Source organism: Rhinopithecus roxellana, chromosome 8, assembly GCF_007565055.1.
Source record: "Rhinopithecus roxellana isolate Shanxi Qingling chromosome 8, ASM756505v1, whole genome shotgun sequence".
NCBI classification, from domain to species: domain Eukaryota; kingdom Metazoa; phylum Chordata; class Mammalia; order Primates; family Cercopithecidae; genus Rhinopithecus; species Rhinopithecus roxellana.
The window spans coordinates 100,086,115-100,112,632 of NC_044556.1; the positions used below are offsets into that span (position 1 = coordinate 100,086,115).

General features: G+C 35.9%; 1 protein-coding gene across 5 annotated transcripts in view; it reads right to left on the reverse strand.

Moving 5' to 3' along the window:
* The window catches only part of LYST (lysosomal trafficking regulator), a 229,277-nt gene that overhangs the window by 96,866 nt on the left and 105,893 nt on the right, over positions 1-26,518 (reverse strand). For 4 of the 5 annotated variants that reach the window (XM_030937161.1, XM_030937163.1, XM_030937162.1 and 1 more), the window contains 9 exons: positions 23,691-23,835; positions 22,220-22,393; positions 18,007-18,167; positions 16,951-17,141; positions 13,155-13,400; positions 11,005-11,178; positions 9,942-10,091; positions 6,300-6,437; positions 1,928-2,126 (listed from right to left, as the gene is read on the reverse strand). In XM_030937161.1, coding sequence (XP_030793021.1) covers positions 1,928-2,126; positions 6,300-6,437; positions 9,942-10,091; positions 11,005-11,178; positions 13,155-13,400; positions 16,951-17,141; positions 18,007-18,167; positions 22,220-22,393; positions 23,691-23,835 — 1,578 coding nt within the window. The remainder of the gene's footprint in view (positions 1-1,927; positions 2,127-6,299; positions 6,438-9,941; positions 10,092-11,004; positions 11,179-13,154; positions 13,401-16,950; positions 17,142-18,006; positions 18,168-22,219; positions 22,394-23,690; positions 23,836-26,518) is intronic. The other variant, XM_030937164.1, reaches the window with a different exon arrangement.

A 26,518-nucleotide genomic window follows, 5' to 3' on the forward strand; every position in this document is an offset into this window, starting at 1 on the left:
TTGATTCCCACTCATCCTTTAAGATTCAGGGCAGGCAACACCACCTCTGGGAAATCCCCCTCAGTCTTCATATGCTCTATGCTACCAGAAAACAAAAATGTTGACTTCCTTATCACTGTGCTTTCCATGTAGCATGATATAATCATTTCTTTATGCTCTTTCCCTTAACTAAGCTGTAAGCATCTTAAGAGAGGGGGCCATATTTTACCCATCTTTGTAACTAACCCACTTCCAGAATCTTTATAATGTGCTGAGACTACCATAAAGTCATGCTATCTGATTTCATCTGGACCTTTACTACTGCTCATTTTATTCATTTACTACGTTTTTTTTTTTTCTTTTTTCTTCTTCTTTTTTTTTTTTGAGATAGAGGTTTGCTCTTGTCACCCAGGCTGGAGTGCAATGGCACGCTCTTGGCTAACTGCAACCCCTGCCTCCTGGGTTCAAGCCATTCTCCTGCCTCAGCCTCCCAAGTAGCTGGGATTACAGGCATGTGCCACCAAGCCAGGCTAATTTTTTTTGTATTTTTAGTAGAGATGGGGTTTCGCCATGTTGGTCAGGCTGGTCTTGAACTCCTGACCTCAGGTGATCTGCCTGTCTCGGCTTCCCAAAGTGCTGGGATTACAGGCGTGAGCCACCGTGCCCGGCCCCATTTACTACATCTCTTAAAATGGCTATTGTACAACCAGTTTTCCAATGTAAATTTATGACTCAGCTTTCTTATAGGTACGTTCTTGCTTTCTTTCTTACCACATTACATTTCCCTGGTTCTTAAAAAAAACTGATTATTCCATCTTTCTTTTTTTACTGATTCTTTGTTCTTGTCCTACCCTCCAACTAGTAATATTACCAGCAGTTCTTTCCTTAGCTTTCTCTTTCGTTCTCTCTCTCTACTTTTCTTCAGTGGTCTCATCTGTTCTCAGAGCTTCACCTCACTTCTATGTGGACTGCTCCTTATAACCCACCCTTCCTTCTTCATGCTGTAACCCTCATTCCCAACTGCCTACTAGAAAATTATATGATAAATAACTGTAGGGAACCTCAAATACAACATATATTATACAATCAAAGCCATTCTCCTTTTTCCTTAACACCCCCAGAGTCATTCCATCCTAAACTTCCTACTTCTCAATTCATCCCTCCTTTCCAGTTCTACTATTACTATGGCCAGATTCTGTTATCTTGTCTCTCATAGACTACTATAATTGGGCTTACTGTCCCTGGTTCCTTATTTCTGAATCCTGCTGCAATAATTTACTTATATCATAGCCTTTGCTTAAAACAAACAAAATCCTTTCAATGACCAATAACTAAAATACAAGTTCAAATTATCTGGTCTTACATTCAAGGACCTATTTGATATGACTTTCGGGTAAAAATAAGTAAATGGTGGTCTTAAACTCTATTTATGGCATTATTTGTCACTATTTCTTTACAGATTCCCTATATATAGGTAAAACTCATTAGTCCTTATTTTTTCTTTCCATTTTTCCTCCCTTTAAAGTCACTGTCTTTACCTGGAACAGTAACTCTCCAATCTACCTATCAAATTCTACTAAAAATCTTCAATGTCCACATCAGATGTCATGTAACCTATTAAATATTCTCTCCACAGTGGTCGGATGAAACCCTCTGTCCTTTGAAATCTCATTAGTTCTTCTTTTGTGTCTCTTCGATACTTACCAAATATATATATTTTTTTACTGTAGTTATTTGAGTCTATGTCCCCTTTCTCTACTTGGCATTTAGACTCCTTGAGGGCAGACGCCATGTCTAGTTCATTCTATAACCCTCTGCCCTATCCCAACCCCAATATGTAATTAGAGTAGCACAGAGGCCATTCAAATATCAAACAAATGTGAATCAAGTGGGAAGAATAAAACAAAAGTAGAAATAGACATAATCTAACAAAAATGATTATACCTACCTATGTGCAAAGAAAAGTAGAAGTTCGTGGGATTGTGACAAACGTAAGTATTAGTAGGAGGGTGAACTGCTAAAAGGAAATTGAAGATAATTGTCAATAATTCCAAATCTGGAGGAGATCCAAGGACTTCTGCTACAATTTTCACAAATGATCTACAAACCTCTCGGGGCATGGGTGTGAGTTGCCCCTCTTTGTGTTCCTGAAAAAATAAAAATCAAACTCTCTTTAGATTTAAAGAATTGTCAACTTAACTAAGATTTTTCATTTAGGCAAAATATTCTTTTTAAGGTAGAATTCTGTTGGTTTACTAGTCTAGTCTGACTGTATTTACCATTACCATAACAACCCATTAAATTGAGTTATTTCCTAATTCAAGCAATCTTGTTATTAAAAATTCATTAATACAGATGGCAACTTAATTCTAGCCCATTTATCATAATTAACTGAGGCAAACTTATACTACAACTCTCACAAGCATGGACTCAAAAGCCAGACTGACTAGGTTTGCATTCTGGTTTCTCCACTCACTAGCCATGCGATCTTAGGTACGTTATTTAACGTCTGCCTTCTTCACTTTCTTTGTCTATGTGAGTAATACTAGTGCTACTTTACAGAGTTGTTACAAGGACTAAATAACATCAACTCTTAGAATAGTGCCTTGCATATAGGTAAGCCCCACATAAATGTTAGTGATAAATTGCTATTACTACTGCTACTACCCTTTTCTTCTTCTTTTACTAATATTACTATTAGTAATATTAGTATGGGATTAGGACATAAAACTTTTGATAGACAAAACTCGTTACACTAATACAATATGCTCCAGTTTACGAAGCTCTTTTTCACAACAGCTCTAGGAGAGGTTTTAGCCCTAATTTCTAGAATATGAGGCACAAAGTGGTTATTTGACTAGTGTAAACCACACATAAAATACGTAGGTAGTATAATTATAACTCAAACTCAGGCCTCTGAACTCTTTCTACTGCACCATTTACTGTCTGGAATAATGAGAGTTGGCAAAATGCCAAGAAATTACTAAAAATAAAGCTGTATATAAATAAATTGCTTATATCCTCCAGTTCCATCTCCCCAGTGGGTAACAGGTGGTCTTCAGATTAAGGGCATGGGAGGTAAACTTCCTCATCTTCCTTCCAAATACATATCTCTACATCTACTCTTCTCACTTACTCTTGTGTATTACTGAATTGGAGTACTTAAAATGTAGATGCTAATTTTGAAACAATTTAGTTTGACTATCTCAGATATAAGAAGAGAACACTGAGTCTACAGAAGAAAACACAAAACTCCTTTGCCAAGATCTCATAGATGTCAAGCCGCAAAGCTAAGACAGGAACATAGATCTCATGACTTCCAATTCAGAACTATTTCTGCTACGACCATCTGCATTTCTTCTAAATCATACTCCATGTATCTTTATAACTTTCTTGGTTGCAGCATCAGTGATTCATTCCCAAGTCCAGCCCAGGTTACTTCTATCCTGCCCTCTCCACTGACTCTTTATCAATAGTCACTGGTATTCTATTTTACTATTTTTTAATCCCTTAACTTTACCTTATGTGAACATTCTGTTTCTGTCTTTGCTTTTGCTGCTGGACTTTTTAATAATCATTTCTTCTCACTGCCTTCAGTGATCTACCACCCATGCTCTCCAAAGTCCCTGAAATCTGGCTCTTGCCTTATCCATGCTATTGAAATCTTGTAAGTCATTAAGAATTTCTGAGTCAATGGCCCTTTATCTGCCTACATTTTCTCTGAACTTTCTATATCATTTGGTTCAAGGTATCACCTCCTTCTCTACATGTTCTTCCCCCTCTGCCCATCTCTGGTTTTCACTTTACTGAGTTTCCTCTTAGCTTTTCAATTACTCTTTCTCTATCTCTTTCAATAGCCCCTTTTCCTTGTTTCACATCCTGAAAATGGGTATCTCCTGAGGTGTAAACCTCAGCCCTCTGATTCTCTCACTACATTTCTCTGTCTTGGAGTGTTTCTCTATTCTGATGGCTTCACTATTACCAGTTCACTGTTGCTGAATATCCTGCTGTAATTTCAAATGTAGAATACAAAAACTACAAAACTTACAAGTTTGCTTCTTTTTTTCCTGATAAAATTTATTGTTTTTCTGGTCTCCCAGCTTGAAATTTTTATGTTATATTTGACTCCTCCTGAAGCTCCATTTAAACAGAATCAAGTCCTATGAATTCTATCCTCACAATCTCTCTCATATTTGCTCCCTACCTAAACACTCCCATTCTAATCACCAGGGTTCAGGTTCTTTATGCTGTACTCACAAACAAATGAAACTGCCTTACATCCAATACACTACCAATTTATTAATCTTCCTGAAGTGCACAAACACTCTGAGGTATCTTAAAGGCAAAGGCTAAGTTCATTTCTTTATAAACTTCCCACAATACCTGACATAAAGTTATGTTTCATAAATAGCTGTTAATTTGGTAAGTGGGCTCTTTGAACCAACAAGGGTAAAAAACTATACATGTAAGGAAAAAAAATTTGTACCTAGATTTTTTCTAGCATTTTTGTAAATAATACAAAAGTGAAAAAATATATGGAAATCTCCAAGTTTATAAGTGCCACTTTTCTGACATGCAAAGACTGACTATCACATTGTCATATGAACTTAATGAAAATTGGCCAATACATTTCAAAATGGATATGCAAAGGAAAAAATTTTGAGGAAAACTGATGTATAAATGACACAAAAAACACTCAGTAAGCAAGGGGCCTGAAAGATCAATCAACATATTCTATTCCCTACAACAACAGTCTAATTTACCACAGGGGCCAAGAAAGGCAATAAAATGTTTTTGTGTTTTTGGAATTCATTCATTTAACAAATATTTATCAGATGCCCAGGTGTGTCAAGTACTGACATTACAGTGTGATTTAAAACAAAACAAAACAAAACAAAAACCATATCCTTGCTTTCAGGAGGCTTACAGAAGGAAATAAACCATAATTCCATAAATAAATAACAAACTCTATGTAGATAGTGTATAAAGGGAAAGAGACTAATTTATATGGAAAGGCCAGGGAAGGCATCTCTCAGGAAATAAGTCTTAAGTTGCCACATGGAGGATAAGTAGGAGCTGGCCAGATGAAAAGAATGGGATCAATAATTGTTAAAGCAAAAAGAATACCATGTACTCTGAGACAGAAAAATGTCTTACTTGTTTAAGGAAGGGAAAGAAATCCAAGGAGGCTGAGTACCATAAGATGAAGCTAGAATGGTAGCTAGATCATATAAGCCTTCTCATAGTAACACTTCTTTTTTTTTTTTTTTTTTTTTTTGAGATGGAGTCTCGCTCTGTCGCCCAGGCTGGAATGCAGTGGCCGGATCTCAGCTCACTGCAAGCTCTGCTTCCCGGATTTACACCATTCTCTTGCCTCAGCCTCCCGAGTAGCTGGGACTACAGGTGCCCGCCACCTCGCCCGGCTAGTTTTTTGTATTTTTTTAGTAGAGACGGGGGTTTCACCGTGTTAGCCAGGATGGTCTCGAACTCCTGACCTCGTGATCCGCCCGTCTCGGCCTTCCAAAGTGCTGGGATTACAGGCTTGAACCACTATAGATGTTGTCACAGATTTTAAATTTTAGCCCAACTGTAATGAAAAGCCCTTAGTGCCACTGAAGCAAGGGCACTCAAAATATAAAATATTACTGATCTCATGGAATATCTGTACTTATCTAACTTGACAAAGTTCTAATAGATGCCTCAGACATTAAAAAAAAAAACTTGGAAAATTGTCTAATATACCCACCAAGCAGATATGTATTGATGCCTTTTATCTGCTTGGTTGGTATACTAGATGATATCAACAAAGGCAGAGAAAAAAATTAACTAAAAGGGCCACAGCATAGACATTACAATGTAACTGATAAAATTAGTGTCACTTTTCAATAAAAATTTTGGATACAGTTTAAAATGCTAATTCTAGCATATAAAATAGACCTTTAGCAAGTTTATACTTATTAAATCAATACATATTTGTAAATTTTTATTTAAAGAATATGGAATAAGTTAAAATTCATTAACTATTCTTGCTGTTCAAGGCACTACAAAACTATTATTCTATCCCAACATAAAGAAACATCTAAGAAACTTAGTAATTGTACTTTTGTAATTGAGTTAGGAATTATGACAGTGTGATGATCAAGTTGTAAGATGCAGCAATTGAAAAACTCCTATACTATTTATTGAAAGAAGAGAATCTGGAGAGAAGAGAAGATGGGGGGAAAAAAGTCCCATTGAAAGTGTCACAAAAATTTGATGTTCATAGTATTATTAAACAACTGTGGAAAATATTTCCAAAAGTAAAGTTACATAAAAAGTACCTGCAAAACCTGACAAGTCAGCAGAAAGTGATGAACCACTTGAGCTTTCAATAACTGCTTAATATTAAACATCTGCTGGTGGTGATCTGCTCTGATGAGGACTTCTAGAGCCGCTAACAAAGTTTCCCAAACACCTTGCTGAGGAGATAAACACACACCAATAAGCACATATGTACTGAAAAATATGCAGCATGCTTTTTGGAAGACACACAACGTGCAACAATTTAACATTGTATATATATTCAGTATCAAAGACTACATGTCTGCAAAAAGCCAATGTCAAAATTTATTCCCTATTATTTTTTGTTGCCAGTAGGCTATTTCTAAATAGCTATGTTGAATGCAGTATTGTATTAGGTGCTTTCCTACATTACCCTTTCTGTGGCATTAAATGTATTTTCAAAAGATGAATTATCAAGAGGGATTGTTCAAATTAGAGAAGCATACACATTACCAACATTATTGTTTTTAAATAATTTATGTTCAAAGAGTGTTGTTAAAAATGTATACATTTCAATATCAATCTGCACATGCAGCATTTAACCAAATAATTTTAGAGCAAATCGTACTAAATCAAAAAGTCATGGACAATGTGAAAATTCTGCATTTTTAATTTACTTTCAAGTTCAAATAATAGAATTCTCTGCATGATTACAAACTATACACTTCAAAGAGTAGTTAGCATCCTTTGACAGTGCCTTAAAATGCTTCTCCCATATTGAATCAATCTTAACTTGTCCATAATACTAGAGAAAAAAAGAGACCTTATACTGATAACTAATATTGAAAGATAACCTTCCCTTCATCTTATCATCCTAAGTGACCTTTCAATAAACCTTTTAACAAAAAGCAAAATTAACTGGCCTGGGTTGCAGAGCCTACTATTTCTCCTGCCATTATCTGGCAAGAATGAACCAAGATATTGATAGACTTAATCATACTCTTCTACCCAGGGTCTCTCTCTTTCTAAGATAGAGCCAAGATGTTCTAAAAGAAAAAGCCAAGTGAAAACCAGAAGACAAGGCAGCCAAAGTATGAAAACATGATTCAATCTGAAAAGTAGTACCAAGATAAAATAGTGCCAACGTAAACAAATAGCAACAACAAAAAAAGAAAAACCAGACTTAGTTCAAAAACAATTAATTACGTAAGAAAACCTTATTTCAAATTCATAGAAGCAATATGTGTCTTATCACTATCAAATTCAATTTAAAAATGCTTCTTTTAAAATCAAACAACCCCACATTTGCCTGCTCTTTGAAGCACTTGGTCCAACTTTGTCCAAGTTAGATTTTCCAAACTGCAACTGAGCATATTCTTTATTACACATTTATACTGCTTTTGATCCAATTTGTTTACATATGCTATCCCCGTAATTATTTGCTTTCTCCCTGCAATATTACACATATTTTAATCTATCTATCTTATCTATCTTCTATTTTTTAGATCTGAAAGTAAATATTTACTCAGAGTGAGAAAAGGAATCACAACAAATCACAAAGTTTAAAAACTGAAAAGTACCATGAATACCACAAAATCCAGAAACATGGTAATAGTTAGTTGGCTGTTGGACATGCCTTTCAAAATACTTTTCTCTGTTTTGTGGCTGCATACTCTTTAATTGCCTCTTCATATAACAACAATTTTGTAATATAATTTTCTATAGGAAGAATAGAAAATTCTCTTTCCTCTAGCATATCTGAACTAAAATTATTTTTGTTACTAATAGATTAGAAAAGGTTTTGTGTTTTTTTTTTTGTTTTGCCAGGTGTGGGGGCTCACGCCTGTATCCCAGCACTTTGGGAGGCCAAGGCGGGAGGATTGCTTGAGCTCAGGAGTTTCAGACCAGCCTGGGCAATACAGTGAGACTTCATCTCTACAAAAAAAAAAAAAATTAAAAATTAGCCAGGCATGGTGGTGCACACATGTAGTCCTAGCTACTTGGGAGGCTGAGGTAGGAGGACCGTTTGAGCCTGAGAGGCAGAGGTTGCAGTGAGCCAAGATGGCGCCACTGCACTTTAGCCTGGGTGACAGTGAGATCCTGTTTCAAAAAAAAAAAAGGAGTCTTTTTTCAACCTCACAATTCATTATTGGTAATGTGTAAATTTTTAGGGACTGTTGGCAAGTTGGGAAAAACCATTTTTTAAAAAATTCTAAAGGTACATATATTCTGAATTGCTCCATAAATAATATTTGATGATAATCTTGTTATATTCTAATTAGTTCTAGACAATCCAGTTTTCTTTTTCTTGCAAAAATTACCAATACCTACTAGAACCCTGCCACACTTAGAGCAAACAGTCTACACTAGAACTAAGAAGCTGTATGAGCCTATACCATTAAGACTGCTTAAAACTGGGGCAGAAAGGAAACAACCCTATACTCATTCCCTGACTGGGTCCTTGTGAAGACCAGACCAGCCATTCTAGGTGCTGAGATGTAGTGCCTACATCTAAGATCAATCTATGTTGCTTACTTTATACTTATGATGAAGCCTTATCTCTAACTCCTGGCCAGCGTGGCTCCCCTAGTTAGAATTGTATCCATTTCCCTCTCCTGGACCTGACTCCCCTGACTCTTAGCAGGCTCCCCTTTCAGAGTTTATGGTAAATGCAAGCCTTCAACTAATCCAAATAAGCTCATATGTTCCTACCTGACTGCAGTATTCTTAACCAGCTCAAGTTTGATTTTGACTCTCCAGCTCAGTGTTCCCCATGGCTGTTCAAAACTTTGCATGGGAAATAAGTGCCAGATTTCCATTTATAATTAACATTACATTGAAGTAATTATTTCCTTCAGAATAATGATTAGATAAATATTTAAAAGAATATGCTGGCTGGGGGTGGTGGCTTATGTGTATAATCCCAGCATTTTGGGAAGCCAAGGCAGGCAGATCACTTGAGCTCAGGAGTTCAAGACCAGCCTGAGCAACATGCGTGAAACCCTGTCTATACCCAAAATACAAAAACTTAGCCAGGCATGGTGGCACACATCTGTGGTCCCAGCTACTTGGGAGGCTAAGGTAGGAGTATCATCTGAGCCTGGGGGTGGAGGTTGCAGTGAGCCAACATCACGTCACTGCACTCCAGCCTGGGCGAAAGAGTAAAATTCCGTTTCAAACAAAAACAAAAACAAAAACAAACAAACAAAAAAAAAGAGTACACGCTTCTATTCACAGTAGCTAAAATGTGGAAACAATCCAAGTATCTCTAAACTGATGAATGGATGAGCAAAATGTGGTAAATATATAGAATGGAGTATTATTCATTCTTAAAAAGGAAATTTGAACATATGCTACAACACAGATGAGCCGTGAAGACATTATGCTAAGTGAAATAAGCTAATCACAAAAAGACAAATACCATATGATCCTACTTATATGAGATCCTTAGTCAAAAGTAGAATGGTGGTTTCCAGGGGCTAGAGGAAGAGGGGGAACAGGGAATTACTGTTTAAAGGGTACAAAGTTTTGGTTTTACAAAACAAAAAAGATTTACAGAGATGGATGGTGGTGATGGTTGGACAACACTGTAAATGCACTTAATGCCACTGAACCGAAACTTAAAAATGCTTAAGATGGTAAATGTTGTGTTATATGCATTTTATCACAATAAAAAATAGAAAAAAGTACATATTACATGCCTCTGCTTTATTCCATATCTTCCAGTCAAGCAATAGTTCCTCTAACAGCTTAACATCTTGGATTATGGCATTAGAGTCTACATCCAACTTAAACTCTCCATTCTCATTCATATAAATAATATCTTCACCACAGCATCCTTCGAGAAGGGTCTATAGAAAATTAGCATTAATATAAGATGCGTTAGTAATTGGTTAATCAAAAAGTTCAACAGAAACATTAAGCTTTCAATTTTAGCAATCATTAAATTCAAAGGAAAGCTAGTAAATAATTCAACACTTCACGCAATATCTTTAACTTGTTTTGTAAAACAATTCAGATAAATAGAAAATTCCAAACTTACAAATATTTTTAAGTGAGTACTCAGGTTCAAACATGGAGTAAAACAAACAGCACTCATTTTTTATGTTTTAAATTGAATTAATCTTCTATTAGGCTTTAAAACCTTTTCAAAAAAGTAGTAAGGATTCATGCCACCAATGTATGGATCTTGCAATTTAAAGAAGTAGGGGTGGGGGCAAGGGTAGAGAAATCATCTTTTGCCTTAGTACTAGAAGTCTCAGAGAGAAATATTTTCACAATGTTACCAAATGCTTTTATCTAGAAAAGTATTTAAATATATAATGATAGCGGGATAATAAAAATGAGCACGAATATCTGTGACTTTAAAAACTAACTTTGTAGCAGCAGTGCCTAATGGAATGGTATGCCTCTAGGTGCCTAGAGAACTGGGTTCTCTGCCATAATGGTGGGGGCTAAAGCAAAGATCTTATCAATCTATGGAATGAGGGGACAGCATGGGAGATATCTATGGCCCACCCAGATCTAAAATTCAATGAGTTTTTTTCTTACTTTTAAAAAATGCTTTTAAAAAAAGAAAAATGTAATTATTTAAATGATAAAAAGAACTAGAAGAGTACCTTAGTTTTATTAACTATACACTAATAAGTTTCCTCCATTTTCTTCAGGAATAACTGAAACACAAAACTATTATTGGAAGACTTTGATGACGAGATGAGTATCACTGCATATGAAACTATAAGAATAAATTTTATGAAGACATACCTTCAAAATGTAAAACCCAACAATGCATTTTTGTTTGATCAACACCTGATGAATCATAGAAAGTCCATTACAATTTTCTAATTCATGCACTCTTTGTTGGTTGTATTTAATTAATGAGAGTATAACTCGCAGTGCTAATGCTTGAGTTTCTTCACAGCTAGTGAGTTCAACGACCTAAAAAAAAATGGGTGGATATAGTTTTCTCCCAATTTGCTGAGAGTAAAAATTTAACATGTATAATCTTCCACTATGTAACATCAATCCAGTAGTTTCTACAAAGTAATTTTTTAATGCTCATACTCTACCTATTTAAGGATTGTGAATAAACAAAACTGAGAGTAAGGCATAAATTCCATGTTCTATAGTCTCTTACATATGCTATAGTATACAATGACATGAACAATCTTAGTGGTCAGTAGCATTTTATAACTAGTGATCTAAAGTGTCATACGTTTTTGATAAATTAGTCAACAGACAAACAGGCTCTGCACTATGTGGTAAGGGAGATAAAAAGAAGTAAAATACATGATACTTGTTTCCAATGGGGTCTACTTTTCTGTCAAAGAGATAAGAGGCTAAAAACCACACGTTGTGCCTTGTACTTCAATTTACTTCAACCAACACTTTCTGACAACTACTATATACATAAGAAACACATACTTATTATCATGCTGAAGGCCAAAGAAGAAGGAGACAATAGGTATGCCAGGAGAGCACAGAAACCATTCTGACCCCTCTCTGCTTGGTTTAGGGGAAGGCTACACAGAGATAAGATGGCCTCGGAAGAGAGCCAAATCCTGGAAAGCAGGAATAAAGGGGTGGCTGGGGGCAGGGCACAGCCAGGAGAAGGGTAAAGCCTAAACTGGAAGTTCAGAGTACATCTAGGAAGCTGCAGGTTGCCTCTTTGGCTGGATTGTAGAGACCAGGCTCACAAGGCAGGTTATGCATGTAAGGATTTTAAGGACACTGAATTTTATTTTTGTAGGGGAAAGGGAAGGATACTGAACAAGGTTTCTAAGTTTTAGACTTAGAAACATACTTTAAAAGTCTTACTGGCAAGATACTAAACATATAAAGATAAAAATGTAAACATTTTATCTAAGATCCAATCTTTATGTAACTAACAAAATTATATTCAATACCTTGATGAAAGAGAAGAAAACAAGGACATACATTTTGAAACTATACAGTGGTACAAAAGATCACAAAATATTGGTGAGGAGTTAAAGGGCTTTTGATTTTAAAACACTAGGAGAGAATCTATTCAACTAGACAGTAGATTTAAAAAATACGAAAAAGGAAGAGGTGAAGAAGAAAAGACAGATTACAAAGCATTGGGGATCAAATGCTAACAAAATATTTGTAAGAACCCTAACAACAACAAATGCTGATATGCTTCTTACTGCAAAATTAATCAAAGATGCTTCCATTAAAGAAAACTAGATAGGGAGACTATGAAAACCTGACAATGTTGCAGAAGTTATACTTCGGGATAAAATGAAGATGGCATTCCGAGGATGAAGGAAGATCAAAGCTGCTTTAATTAAACAGGGACGTGGACCCAGAGGAAGTAGAAATGATTTTTACCAAAGTGAGACTATTTGTGCTCCCAATATAGGTTTCAGCAATCCCTGAAATAGTCTATAATTACTGTCTACTCTGCATCAGGACAGATAATTAAATGATTTATTCTAAAATGGTACGTATGGCCTGAGTCAAACTTTATATTTCTCCTTTTTGAAAAAACTCCAAACCCAAACAAATTAAAGTTTTGTTGTTTTTTTTAAAAAAAAATACTTGCTGACCCTTAGTTTTTTTCCTACGCATTGGAAACATTTAAGGAATAAAAGCTTCATAAATTTATTTTTAAAAGTATCCTCCTTTCCATTTAAAATCTTGTACATTTAACACTTAATTGTACTAATTGCATTTTTGGTTAATAGAAAACTTCTAAAATATTCATAAATTAGAAGAAACCTGAATCATCTATGGCTGAAAGCTTAATAACATATTTAATATGTAATTTTTTATCTTAAAAGTTTAATATAGTTGAGTGTAGCTTTTTCATGTGGTCCAAAAGAAATCCTTTAATTTATCAACAATAAATAAGTAATTTCTCTTTAGACAAAACTATAAGCAGTGATTCTTACCCTAGCAAAGAGAAAAACAAATACACCAGTTCCACCAATTTCGTGCAGAATGCCTTGAATGGTTTTATATTCAGTAGGTTGAAGATTCTTTAGATGACGAGGTCCTAATAAGATGCTCTGAACTTCTTTTGAGCTGAAGGGTCTTTGAGAGAGTTGGGTTTTCATTTGACCTTTAAGTCTAATCACCGGCTCATAGATGGTGTACTGAGCAGGACAGTAAGTTGTATAAACAACTGAAAGACTTTCCTGAAACACAAATATTTTCATTCAGTAATGACACAAAGTTTAAAATGCAAGCTATCAACTAGCAAGTAAGTATTTCAAAGTGAAAACACACTCAACTGATCCTTTTCTTTGTTTAGAAAACAGCTACTATACTAAACAAAGATAAACATTAGAAGCAAGGCTGTTTCCCACAAAGCAAATGATCAGTGATTTATTTAGCAGTGATCAATTGTATAGATCACACCAAGGTTGAGAAGGATTCCAGCTTTGCTTGGTTTAGAATAAATATTAAATTATGCTATTACTACTAATATCAACTAAGTCTTAAACCACACTTATTACACACCAGGCACTATTCTAAGCACTTAAAAATATTGGGAACTCAGGGTCAGGTCAACTTTTCTGAAATTTTTGCTTTGCATTTGCTCATGGGCTATTTATTTAAAAGCAACTCTAAACTAGATCTTTCTTTCTACTGGAATAAAATTTCAGATTGTCAATGGTCAGCACACCTAACTAAAATAAAATAGAACTTCAAATATTTCTCCCAGGCAAAGGATAGTTTCCATCAGTGTGTGGCCCCCGTCAAGACTCTCTAAACTATTTTAAAAATTAAAGTTAATTTTAAATGCAGAATGTATGTTTTTCTTAGAGACAGGGTCTCGCTCTGGCACCCAGGCTGGAGTGCAGTGGCATGACCATAGCTCACTGTAGCCTTGAACTCCTAGGCTCAAGGGCTCCTCCCACCTCAGTCTCCCAAGCAGGAAGGACTTACAAGCACCTGCCACCACATCAATTTTTTTTTGTTTTGTTTTGTAGAGACATGGTCTTGTTATGTTGCAGGTTAGTCTCAAACCCTTGGCCTAAAGTGATCCTCCTGCCTGTGCCTCCCAGAGTGCTGGGATTATAGGTATGAACCTTGGTGTCTGGCCCATAGTGTACTTTAAGGTGGTTTTAGTGGTAGTGGATGCCAAACTCAGGCTCAGGAAATCATATAGATTCAGTGTCTTCTCTCAGAACTGGATGGGGGCCTTGTGCTTTGATATTTATTTATTTATTTATTTATTTATTTATTTATTTATTTATTTTATTTATTTCCAAGACGGAGTCTTGCTCTGTTGCCCAGGGTGGAATACAGTTGCATGATCTCAGCTCACCGCAGCCTCTGCCTCCTGGGTTCAAGCAATTCTCCTGCTTCAGCCTCCTGAGTAGCTGGGATTACAGGCATGTGCCACCACACCCCGCTAATTTTTTATTTTTAGTAGAGATGAGGTTTCACCATGTTGGCCAGGCTGGTCTCAAACTGGCTGGTCTTGAACTTCTGACCTCGGGATCTGCCTGCCTCAGCCTCCCAAACTGCTGGGATTACAAACATGAGCCACTGTGTCTGGCCTGAGGTTTATTTATGACCCACAGCAATCAGACATGCCATCCAGTGTATCTGTGCACCAGCTAAACCAATTATACTCTCTGTTGTGTATGATTATGCTGGAAAAGCAAAGTTTCAAACCTGCAGTAGTTTCAATCAGAAATCTGACACCACACTCTGACATGAGGGTACCATTTCTTTTTTTTTCTTTCTTTCTTTTTTTTTTTTTTTGAGACGGAGTTTCACTCTTGTTGCCCAGGCTGGAGTGCAATGGTGCATTCTTGGCTCACTGCAATCTCCGCCTCCTAGGTTCAAGTGATTCTCCTGCCTCAGCCTCCTGAGTAGCTCGGATTACAGGTGCCTGCCACCATGCCTGGCTAGTTTTTGTATTTTTAGTAGAGACAGAGTTTCACCATGTTGGCCAGAGTGGTCTCAAACTCCTGAGCCGAGGTGATCCGCCTGCCTCGGCCTCCCAAAGTGCTAGGATTACAGGCATGAGCCACCGCACCCAGCCAAGGGTACTCCTTCTCCCTGACCATTCTTTCACAAACTTGTAACTCCCAAATCACTAAATCGGGCTTAAAGAATTTGCTCCCTAAAAATAGTTTTCACATAAAACCCTCAGAATTTTCATTCATGATAATTTATGTTGAGTTTTGTAACTTATATGACCTATATACCGTTCAGGAAAAATAAAAGGATTAGGGAAATTTTTCTATGAAAACAAATGCATTAACCGAAAACTACTGAGTTAAAGTTATTACTTGAACAAACATCTATGTGAGCTCCTCAATCTCCCTAAGGCAGAGGTTCTCAAAGTGTGATCCTCAACCAGCATCAGCATCACCTAGGAACTTATTAAAAATGTAAATTCCAGGGTCACACTTCAGACCTACGACATCAGAAGCTCTGGACCAGCAATCTATATTTTAACAAGCCCTCTGGATGATTCTGGTGCACACTCAGGTTTGAGGAACCATTTCCCTAAAGGATGTTTTCTTAATGGTGAGACATTTAGGATAGGATCATTCTTTGTTGTATAACAGTGTTCATGTACTGTAGAACATTTAGCATCCCTGGCCCTTACTACCCAATAATTACTGACAACCACATCTACCCTCCCCACAACTCAACAACAACAACAACAAAATACATTCCAAAACAGTAGTCTCCTTCAAGTAGGAAATATCTGTACTTCTCACAAGAAGCAAGAGAAAGAGGAACCCAGTTTCATGGCCAGATCTACCAGATTTTAGTAGATTTTCTAAGACTATGAAGGCTCAGTTTTCTAGTTGCTGTAACAAAAAACTTCACCACTAGCTCCTAAATTGTATACCAGTAGAACAAAATACTGGAATAATATATAAAAATCAATAGAGTCTCATGTAAGCAGAATTAGCAATACTTTGAAAGCAAAATTCCTATTCGTACTGATATTAAACAATACATTTTTTAGGCCAGGCTTGGTGGCTCATGCCTGTAATCTCACCATTTGAGGGGCTGAGATGGGAGGATCGCTTGAGGCCAGGAGTTTGAGATCAGTCTGGGCAACATAGCGAGATTCCATCTCTACAAAAATTTAAAATTAGCCTGGTGTGGTGGTGCCTGACTGTAGACCCAGCCACCTGGGAGGCTGAGGTGGGAGGATCATTTGAGCCCAGGAGTTCAAGGCTGCAGTGAGCTATGATCACACCACTGCACCCAAGCCTGAGTGACAGAGTGAAATCCTGTCTCTTAAAAAAAAAAAAAAACAATAAAAAATAAAAAAGAGTAGGTTTTCTAAGACCTGAATATACATAACTAAAACTAACATTATAAATGGGTATTATTTATTTATAAGTATGGAAAGAAAATATAATGAGCAACATTTTTTAGGAGTATGTCAAACTAACAAGTGTTATTTTCACTGTATCATAAACATTTTTCCTGAATAATTAGTAGGTATAAAATAAACTAAACTGATAAACTTTTTATAGAAATATAATTTCAAGGAAATGGAGACATAAATATAAAACCTGAAACAAATTTTGAAAGAAGGTCAAAGTGTTTCAATTTTTTTCAGAAAAAAACATAATTCTAAGATAAGACACATAGGAACCATATGAAAATCTTTAGAAATCTAATTCATAACTATACATTTCAATAAATACACCTAAATACAGTTGTTACTATAAAATTAAAACTTATAAAATTAAAACTTACAATTAAGAGACCAATATCCACATCTTTCTTGGTCATAAAAAGTTCTCTGATTTGTTCACATCGCAAAATTTCTTTATTAATATATTTGGAGTAGTCATTCACCGGCTTGCCATACTTACATGGCATTACAGATGTATGGTTGGGCCCACAAGCATACAGATAAAAGGCCTCTTGTGAACCAACCTTAGCTCCTGAATAGCAGAAAAATAAAGTTAGTTATTTAAAACACTCTAACCAGAATTTTTCATAAAAAGCAAGAAACCACGAGTTATTTTTTTAAGCCAGATTCTTTCAGCTGTTCACTATATTTTATGAAATTGATAAAGCCTCAATTTCCAAATTGGTGTAATGAGAAAATAACCTATGCCAACTATGATGGAAGATGAATTAATGTATATAAAGTTAATCGTGAAGCTTTTAATTAAATCATAATATTTCTATTTGCTCCTTAGCCAGAAAACAGGTTTTCTGATTTATTTTACTTTTTTTTTTTTTAATAATGGAAGCTGTATCTCGGTAAATTCCATTTCTAACTAAAATTTGAATCAATATCTTTATTCCTTCCTATTTAGTCAATAAACACTGTCTGAATGCTATTATGTATCAGGTTTAAGGACATATTTTTAAAAATCATATATCTCATTTTTCCCTAAAATTTGATATTTGTATAAGAAATAATAAAATTATAAAGGAGACAACCAAGATAAGTTTACTAGTAATGATACTACATTATCCAGTACAAAAAAATGCTAATTTAATATGAGCTTTTCTTTTTTGAGGGTAGGGGAAATACATTTTTATATTAAATGTATATATCAATTGTAAGACACAACTAGACTACAAAAATGTTAAAATATTTTAAAAGTATATCTTAGAATCTTGGAAATACAGTACTTATTAAACACAAGTAAAGGAACAGAGATAGATATTTTAGCCAGATTAATTTACTTAGTTTAATACTTGTCAACTGAGAAAAAAATTGGAAATGTTTCAAAGGAAAAAATCTCACTCTGTTGCTCAGGTTGAAGTGCAGTGGTGCAATCATGGCTCACTCACCATTGAAGAGAAGCAAATTTCCCAGGTCCCATTTTCCAGCCAACTGCAAAAACTCTTCTTGGGATGATAAACAATGGCCAATCATGCAAAATGTTTTATTGCTATCAGATGACAAACTTGTTTTCCTTGGAAGCATAAAATCCAAAGTAACATCAGGCTTCCTACATTAAAAACAAAGTTAAAGCAATGACTTTAGGAAGTACTAGTACTAAGTATTTTTAAAGCATGAATATTTAACAATAGGGAATTCTTCAACAATTTTCTTGGGTCATTACCAGCTGGCACTGGGGCACGAGAGGAGGGCTAATTGTTGTCTCTTGGTCAAAGGTGCTGCAGAAAGAGGGGAGCCAAACAGAGATACCTGATGATCCCACAACAGGCCATGGGAAATGTGATGAGATATTTGCTACAAGTTTTCTCTGCCATTTGACTTCTGCATGTGCACATTCCTGGTTTACAGATACAAACCAACCACCTCCCCTTAATTTTGCCAAGAAGTCTTCCATCTTGACAAACAATTCCAAAAATTGGAATCCATAACATTCCAAAAATGTTATGTCATCTATGAGGCCTCTGAAAACTAATCAGTAAAAACATAACTTCTTCAAAATTTCTTCTGTCTAGCCACTGAAATGTCAATGCTTTCTGCATTTTCTGTTTTCTTAATGCTAAGTGATTACGCAGCTTTTGATTAGTCTCTTTTGCTTCATGGATAACGGTGAAGGAATGCTTACAAAAGACAGAGTTCTGGCAAAGGCAAAATAAGGCTTTCTCACAGAAAGACACACAAAGCAGGGAGGATTCATCAACTAGTGAAACCACAGAGCTCTACCCCTAGTTTAGGAATGTTTTAAACTCCATTTTAAGATAATGAGGATAATCTATAAAGGCAAAGTCTAAATAAAATTTGTAAGATGAAGACAGGATAAGCTAACATGGGTAGCTCTTAATGAGAAATCCAACTTTGTATATATTTATTTTAAAAGTTTTGCCTAAGGCTCTCTGTTTCACATGTAACAGATAAACCTAACTATTTTCATGTTTTTTTTTTTTTAAATAAAGGAAAGATGTGAGATACATTCAATGACGCACTTCTCCTTGACCAAATAAATGGCTGTGACTGAAACTCCTCTATCGCCATCTAGTGGCATTATGACTTAAAATAGTTTTAAATTTTTTATTTTAAAAAATAAGAGTGTTTCAATGAGAACACATGGACACAGGGAGGGGAACATCACATACCAGGGCCTGTCGGCAGGTGTGGGGGCAAGGGGAGGAAGAGTATCAGGACAAATACCTAATGCATGTGGGGCTTAAAACCTAGATGATGGCTTGATAGGTGCAGCAAACCACCATGGCACATGTATACCTATGTAACAAACCTGCATGTTCTGACATGTATCCCAGAACTAAAGTAAAATGAAAATATAACAATAAAATAATAATAAAATAGTGTTTTTAAGGGTGAAAGAAAACCTACTGCAGGATGAATGCAAAATGAATTAAACAAATATTAAGTATCTACTATGTGCCAAATATTTCCGCCATATTTGTAAGCTGTTAATAACAACTAATAGAAAGTATTAACTCATTTTCAGTATTGTTACCTTATTTTAAAAGGCCTTTTCAAACGTACTCTTTTAGAAATTCTTTTTTTTTTTTTTAATTGAGACAGGGTCTCGCTCTGTCACCCAGGCTGAAGTGCAAGGGTGCAATCATGGCTCACTGTAGCCTTGACTTACTGGGCTCAGGTGATTCTCCTGCCTCAGCTTCCCAAGTAGCTGGGACTATAGAGGTATGCATCACCATGCCCAGCTAATTTTTTTATTTTTAGTAGAGACAGGGTTTTTCCATGTTGCCCAGGTTGGTCTTCAATTCCTGGGCTCAAGCAATCCTTCTGCCTCAGCCTCTCAAAGTGCTGGGATTACACGCATGAAGCACCATGCCTGGCCTAGAAATTATTCTATAGCTTATAAGGTGATGAAGATATTATAGCACCAAGTTTAAGTCAACAGAATAAAATATTTGTTCTTGGTCACTTGCTCTGTTAACCAATGAAATTAACTTGTGCCAAATGGCAAACAATTCTCTCAAAGGAATGTAGACCTAAGTGGGTGGGTAAAAAAACAGAGTGATGTGTGACTCAAGTGACTATGCTTACTAATTTTCAGACTGTCCACAATAAAAATCTAATCTCTCATTCTGAACATGTCTAATAGTTAGTTTATGGTTCCTATACCTGTCAGTTGACATAATTCAGAAAAAGGCTGCAGGGGCAGTAAAGCATAGGGTTTGAAAACATGGGCCCTCCCTAGGGTCAGAGTTTAGGTTAAACTTTCAGCTCTATCCCTTACTTGTGGCATGAGTTTGGGCAAGTCACTCAAGGTCTCAGTTGCCTCATCTGTAAAATTTGGATAATAATATACCTACTTCATAGTATTGCTGGGAGGATTAAATGAGGTAATCTGTATAAAGTGTCTAATGCAGTGCCTGGCACATGTTGAAAGTTTAAGAAATTGAGAGGAGAGTGTCTAGGAGGAGAAAGGGGCTCTCTACTTACAACTCCAGCCCCAGCTCTATCTAATTTAACTGTAGGTTCTGGAAACAAATTTGCTGATTGGCTACAGCTGCCATGGCAGGTGTGACGATCGAGACTGTCACAGACTGTATTTTATTTGGAATATGGAACATGGAAATTAGGCTTCAATTACGTATTTTTACATTTTTTTTTAACGAATACAACAAAACTGAACTCTTAATTTTATTTCCAAAGCATGTTCTTGCTTGTGGCGGACACCATGGACTATAAAGCAATTCACAAGCCCCTGTTCCCTGTCTCCCTCTATTATTGAGGCTGGACGGCTATAAGCAATCAATTGCTGCAGCCTCCTGCAGCGATGCCCTGTCCTCCACTTCAAACTGTCCTCCTCCCACCTGCACAGGGCAAGTTCCATCTCCTCCTTCAGGTCTCAGCTTTAATACCCTGTTCTTAGATAGGCCTTCCCTGATCCACCCATTGTTAAGTGTCAAACTTGATATTTTCTGTCTCAGGGTTTTAAAGCATGGGCCTCACAGTATTTGTCATCATTTGCAAATATTCATTTAATTGTGTTTGCTTGTTGTCTGATTCCTCACCAGACTGTGCCTCCAGGAAGGCAGGGAATGTGTCCGTCTTGTTTACCACTGTCCCCCAGGCCTTATTAATATATCAAATGCTCAAAACACTCTGATTCTTCAATAAATGTGATGAATGAACAAATGAATGAACAAAAATAGGTTAATCTGTGTTAAGGGTATATGTTATTTCCATGGTCTAATCTACTTTGAGGGATTTTTGAGAGAATTATATTATGTATATAAAGCATCCAGCAAAAGATCTGCAACATAATAAGTATGCAATATATTATGTTCCCTTTGATTAAATCTAGACTTCTCAGCTTGGCATTCAAAGCCTGTTAAGTAGTCTCACCATGCCCATTCTTTTGTATTTCTCATTATTCAACTTAAACTCATCCAACCAGCTTAATCCTCTACCATGCTACATTACAGTTTCGAATTCTCATCTTCTTTCATGCTACTTCATTCAATACAATACTTCTCAATGCTTACAATTCGAAGATACCTTATAATTCCTACAGGCTAAAATTTTACATTACGATATTCCACAAGACGTTTCTTATTAACTTGGCTCACAATTATCCTACGTGGTAAAAATCATACAGTACTCTCCCTGAATCTATCACTTGGTATATGTCTAGCACTCTATCTGAATCTATCACCTTATACATAGGCTAGTCATTCTAATTTCTTTTGAAAGTCTAATTTAATTTAGGTATTAACCTTATTAGCCACTTAATTTAAATAATTATCATGGCTTCAGCTTTACAATATATAGGCTTGCGGGATGAAATTATAGATTCTATTCTTTCATATATAGTTATACATAAATGTCTAAATTTCTAGGTATCTGCATGCTCCCCAAACCCAAATATTAATTTTCAACAGTCACTTCTACAGGAGGCCTATTTTGCATGAAAATGACCAATAGGAAAAAAAAGTCCAACTCTGACAGATTTGTAAGTTAAAGTATAGTAAATTTTATTGTAGTAAAAACCTAGAATTTTCTGTAATCTGTTTCAGAAGTTATAGTAGACTAATGAAACGTTAACACTGTAAATGAGATTGACATGCATTTCCTCAAAATGCTTCCTACCTCTGTCCAGAGACCCATATGGAGATTTTCCCATGAATCTTCTTTTTCCCTTGGGGCTGCTGTAAGTAGGTGAGTACTAAATGTTGCCATTTGCTTGGGAGGAAAATATTCTCCTGTGATTCAACCTGTGCTAGTAAAACAGCTTTCATGTCATCATTTGAATCCATGCACACACTATAAAAAAAGAGAAAAGGCATAGGCTGAAAACATAAAATTTCTGACCTCAGTATTTAACACATATATAGTAACTATAATTCTAAATATTTAAGTAAGATTAAAAATCAGTTCTATTTTTTTTAAGTGCTTGAAAAGTCAGTAGGTCTTCGTTTTATACCATAAGCTACTTAGTTATTCTATTATTACCTCAATTCACAAACTGAAATACATTAGGTTCATTAGCTGGTAGTCATAATTTAGGCAATAATTTTCAGAATTCAGTTTGTAAAAATATATATATTACTACTATTTATATAGTCATCGCTCATTTAGAAATTACAATGTATTATTTGGTTCACAGAAAAATTAATATAAATGTCTAAATACCAGACTGTATTGGAAGTCTAATCTACTTTGTGGAATTACTGAAAGAATGAGGAGATAATGTACATAAGGCATCTAGTAATGTTTGTAACGTTTACAAGGTATGTATTCCTAAATAACTTACTGGTTTGTTTAGATTTGAGTTTTAGACAAATAGTATCATACTATTCATACTCAATACAAATAAAAGACCTGTATCTATACCACTTAATAAATGAGACAGTATAAAAGGACAAGATGACAAGGAGAACCCAAGCTTATCAGGTAATGGCTATTAAATATATAACCCACATGGAAAACATATGTTTGTTAATAACACCTTAAGACCATTACAATCTGATAGAATATTTCCATAGAATAAGACTTCAATAAGTATTTGATCTAAAATCTAACAGAGAATTAATGTATTTTATTTATTTATTTTTATTTTTATTTTGAGACAGTCTCACTCTGTCACCCAGACCGGAGCACAGTGGCATGCGATCTGGGCTCTGCCTCCCGGGTTCAAGCGATTCTCCTGCTTCAGCCTCCCGAGCAGCTGGGACTACAGGCATGCACCATCATGCCTGGCTAATTTTTGCGGTTTTTGTTTGTTTGTTTTGTAGAGATCGGGTTTCACTATGTTGGCCAGGCTGGTCTCAAACTCCTGACCTCAGGTGATATGCCTGCCTTGGCTTCCCGAAGTGCTGGGATTACAGGTGTGACACCACACCCAGCCGAGAATTAATATATTTTAGACTTTACGGATTTTTGGATAGAATAATACACTATTACAAAAGTGGTATTAATAGCTGTTAGAATGTATATATTTTTAAATGAGACTTTTTGTTTTGCTATAATGAAATTTTATTAGCAGATTTCACATTAATGTCTCTTACATAAATTATTTAAATACATTATCTATTCATGGGAGGCTGAGGATAATCAATACCGAAAGATAAAACTGGCATTGTGGGGATCAGCCCACACTTGGATCATCAACGCTTTGGATCCCAGTGAAATTATATGAATACATCCTTCTTCTATGAGTCTTTCACCAGGATTTATGTACTCTGCACCTTCCGGTCTGTCGCTCCCTATAAGAAAAAGATGTTAACATGATCAGTAAAATGGTTCATAACAATTGAGTAGAAAAGTGAATTTACAGGAATACAAAGCACGTTTGTTCATTTGTAGTAGGTTACCTACCCAGAATGTCTGAGCCTGATCTGTTCTAAACAACCATATTTCCAGAGTATAGATGTTAACTCCAAAAAAGCACAAGGGATGAAAAATGGTAATTCAGTACTTTAAAAGTTGTTAAATGTTTAAAAATGTATAATAACTGAGGACAATTGTGGGCATAACCAGACTGCTATGTGACAACCTATTACAATGTGTATCAAGCTTCTTTCTTCAGCTGGATTGCGTCACTATGACTTCCCTGACCCTGGTCCAGGGAGCACACATCACTGTCAATGTGTGTTATTGTCTCACACTACCAAAAATCATTCTAGAATTATCACATGGCATGATTTTTTAAAATTTGAATTCATATTACAAATTTTAAGGAAAAACTCTAGTGTTTGAATATATTCATAATTTATATTCCCTGGTGAGTGGTCTTTGAATATAATTGCTAAGTGATTCAGAATCTCTAGTGTTTCTTTAAGGCAAGCTAGGGTAAATGCTTACAGGTTTGGGCTATCTGGTTATTCATCTTGACTCCTCTTTCTCATCTTTCAAAACACAGCACTACCTGAAGATGTATGATGATCTACTTGTCATTATAATACTTGTGACTTTATGTAAAGCTATGTTATATCATAATACAAAATGCATGTCCAAAGTTTCAGACTTTTAAAGAACACTACTGCTTACTAGACTGCATACATATTAGTTGCTATTTTTCAACAGGTAAAACCATGACCGATGTTAAAAAAAAATACTCACCGTAGTGATGACAATAGAAAAAGAAGAGTTAAAGTAACTGATTATTTTGAGGCTACTGACCAAGATATAAGATGTATAGAGAACTCATATCTGACATGAAATTTTAAAAATGTTCCATACCAAATATGAACTTGTACAAATAAAACAGTAGGACAAAACCAGTGTGTACCTAGGAATTATAGAGTAGGAATATTACAAATATTTAACTTAATGCTCACAACCATCTTATAAGGTAAATATATATAGGGTGACAGAATTGAGGCACTGAGAGGTTAATTTGTCCAAAGGCATCAGTTAGAGGTAAAAGATGTGGTATCACAGCAAAATATTCTTTATCTCTCTTCAAAAATTTTTAGATATGTCTACTATTTTTAAGTGTTTATGCAAAATCATCTTTCTAAAATATGTTTTCTAATATATCCTTAAAATAAAAAATTAAGAAAAAACTTTCTAATATTTACTTTTCTCAGGTCACTATGTACATTTATTCATTTTATAAGAGACTGTTTACATTGAGATTGCCTCCATTAAAACATGAGAAGGCAATCTGCATAGCTTATAGTATAGTAGCAATGTCAAGGCTCTGGAATTAAAAAAAGGTGGGTTTCAATTCCTTTCCATCACTTACCAGCTATATAATTTGGTCATGCTACTTAACTTCCTCTAAAAATACAGATAGTATGAGCACTTACTAACTTGTTAATATTAAAAATGTATATAGAAACAGCTGAGCAAAGAGACACACATACAGAAAGCACTCAATGCACATTAGATAGCATCATAATAAATATTATCACATGTAGAGCTATCAGTTCTTAGGTGGCAAAACTCAATCCACAACAGAAAATTCTAGTGAAGGCATAGTGTCCTAAAACAGAGGTTCCACTGGATGAGAAAGATTTGTGGAATGAAGAGCTAATTATAATGAATAATGAAAGATTTGTGGAATTGAGGCCTGCGTCTCCATGTACATATAAAACCCTAAACATCTGTCTCATCCAGTCATTTCATTCATTCCATAGGCCTTAAGAATTATCCCACCTAATTCACTTTCCATCACCATAAACTGTTTTTCAATGAACAGCTTTTTTCTGCCCTAGTCATATGAGAAACAAGGTGCAGCATAACAGCAATTCTTCAGTTAAAGAAGGAACTGGAATGAAATTTATTCTAATGTTGGAGGATGGCTGATGCATTTAAACATTCTGTGACAGGAACTAGGGGAGGGTCACTGAGGTAAGACATGGCATGAGGAGGAGAACTTGAAATAAAAGAGAGAAGGAAGTTCACAGGCTGGATGCAGTGCCTCACACCTGTAATCCCAGCACTTTGATAGGCTGAGGCGGGCGGATCGCAAGGTCAGCAGATTGAGACCATCCTGGCTAACATGGTGAAACCCGTCTCTACTAAAAACACAAAAAATTAGCCGGGCGTGGTGGCACATGCCTGTAGTCCCAGCTACTTGGGAGGTTGAGGCAGGAGCATCACTTGAACCCGGGAGGCAGAGGTTGCAATGAGCCTCAAAAAACAAAAACAAAAACAAAAACAAAAAGCAGGTGGCTCACACCTGCAACCCTAACACTTTGGGAGGCTGAGGCGGGCAGATCACTTGAGGTCAGGAGTTTGAGACCAGCCTGGCCAACATGGTGAAACCCTATCTTTACTAAAAATATAAAATTAGCCAGGCACGGTGGCCGGCACCTGAATCCCAGCTACTCGGGAGGCTGACGCAGTAGAATCGCTTGAACCCAGGAGAAGGAGGTTGCAGTAAGCCAAGATCGTGCCATTGCACTCCAGCCTAGGCGAAACTCTGCCTCAAAAAAAAGA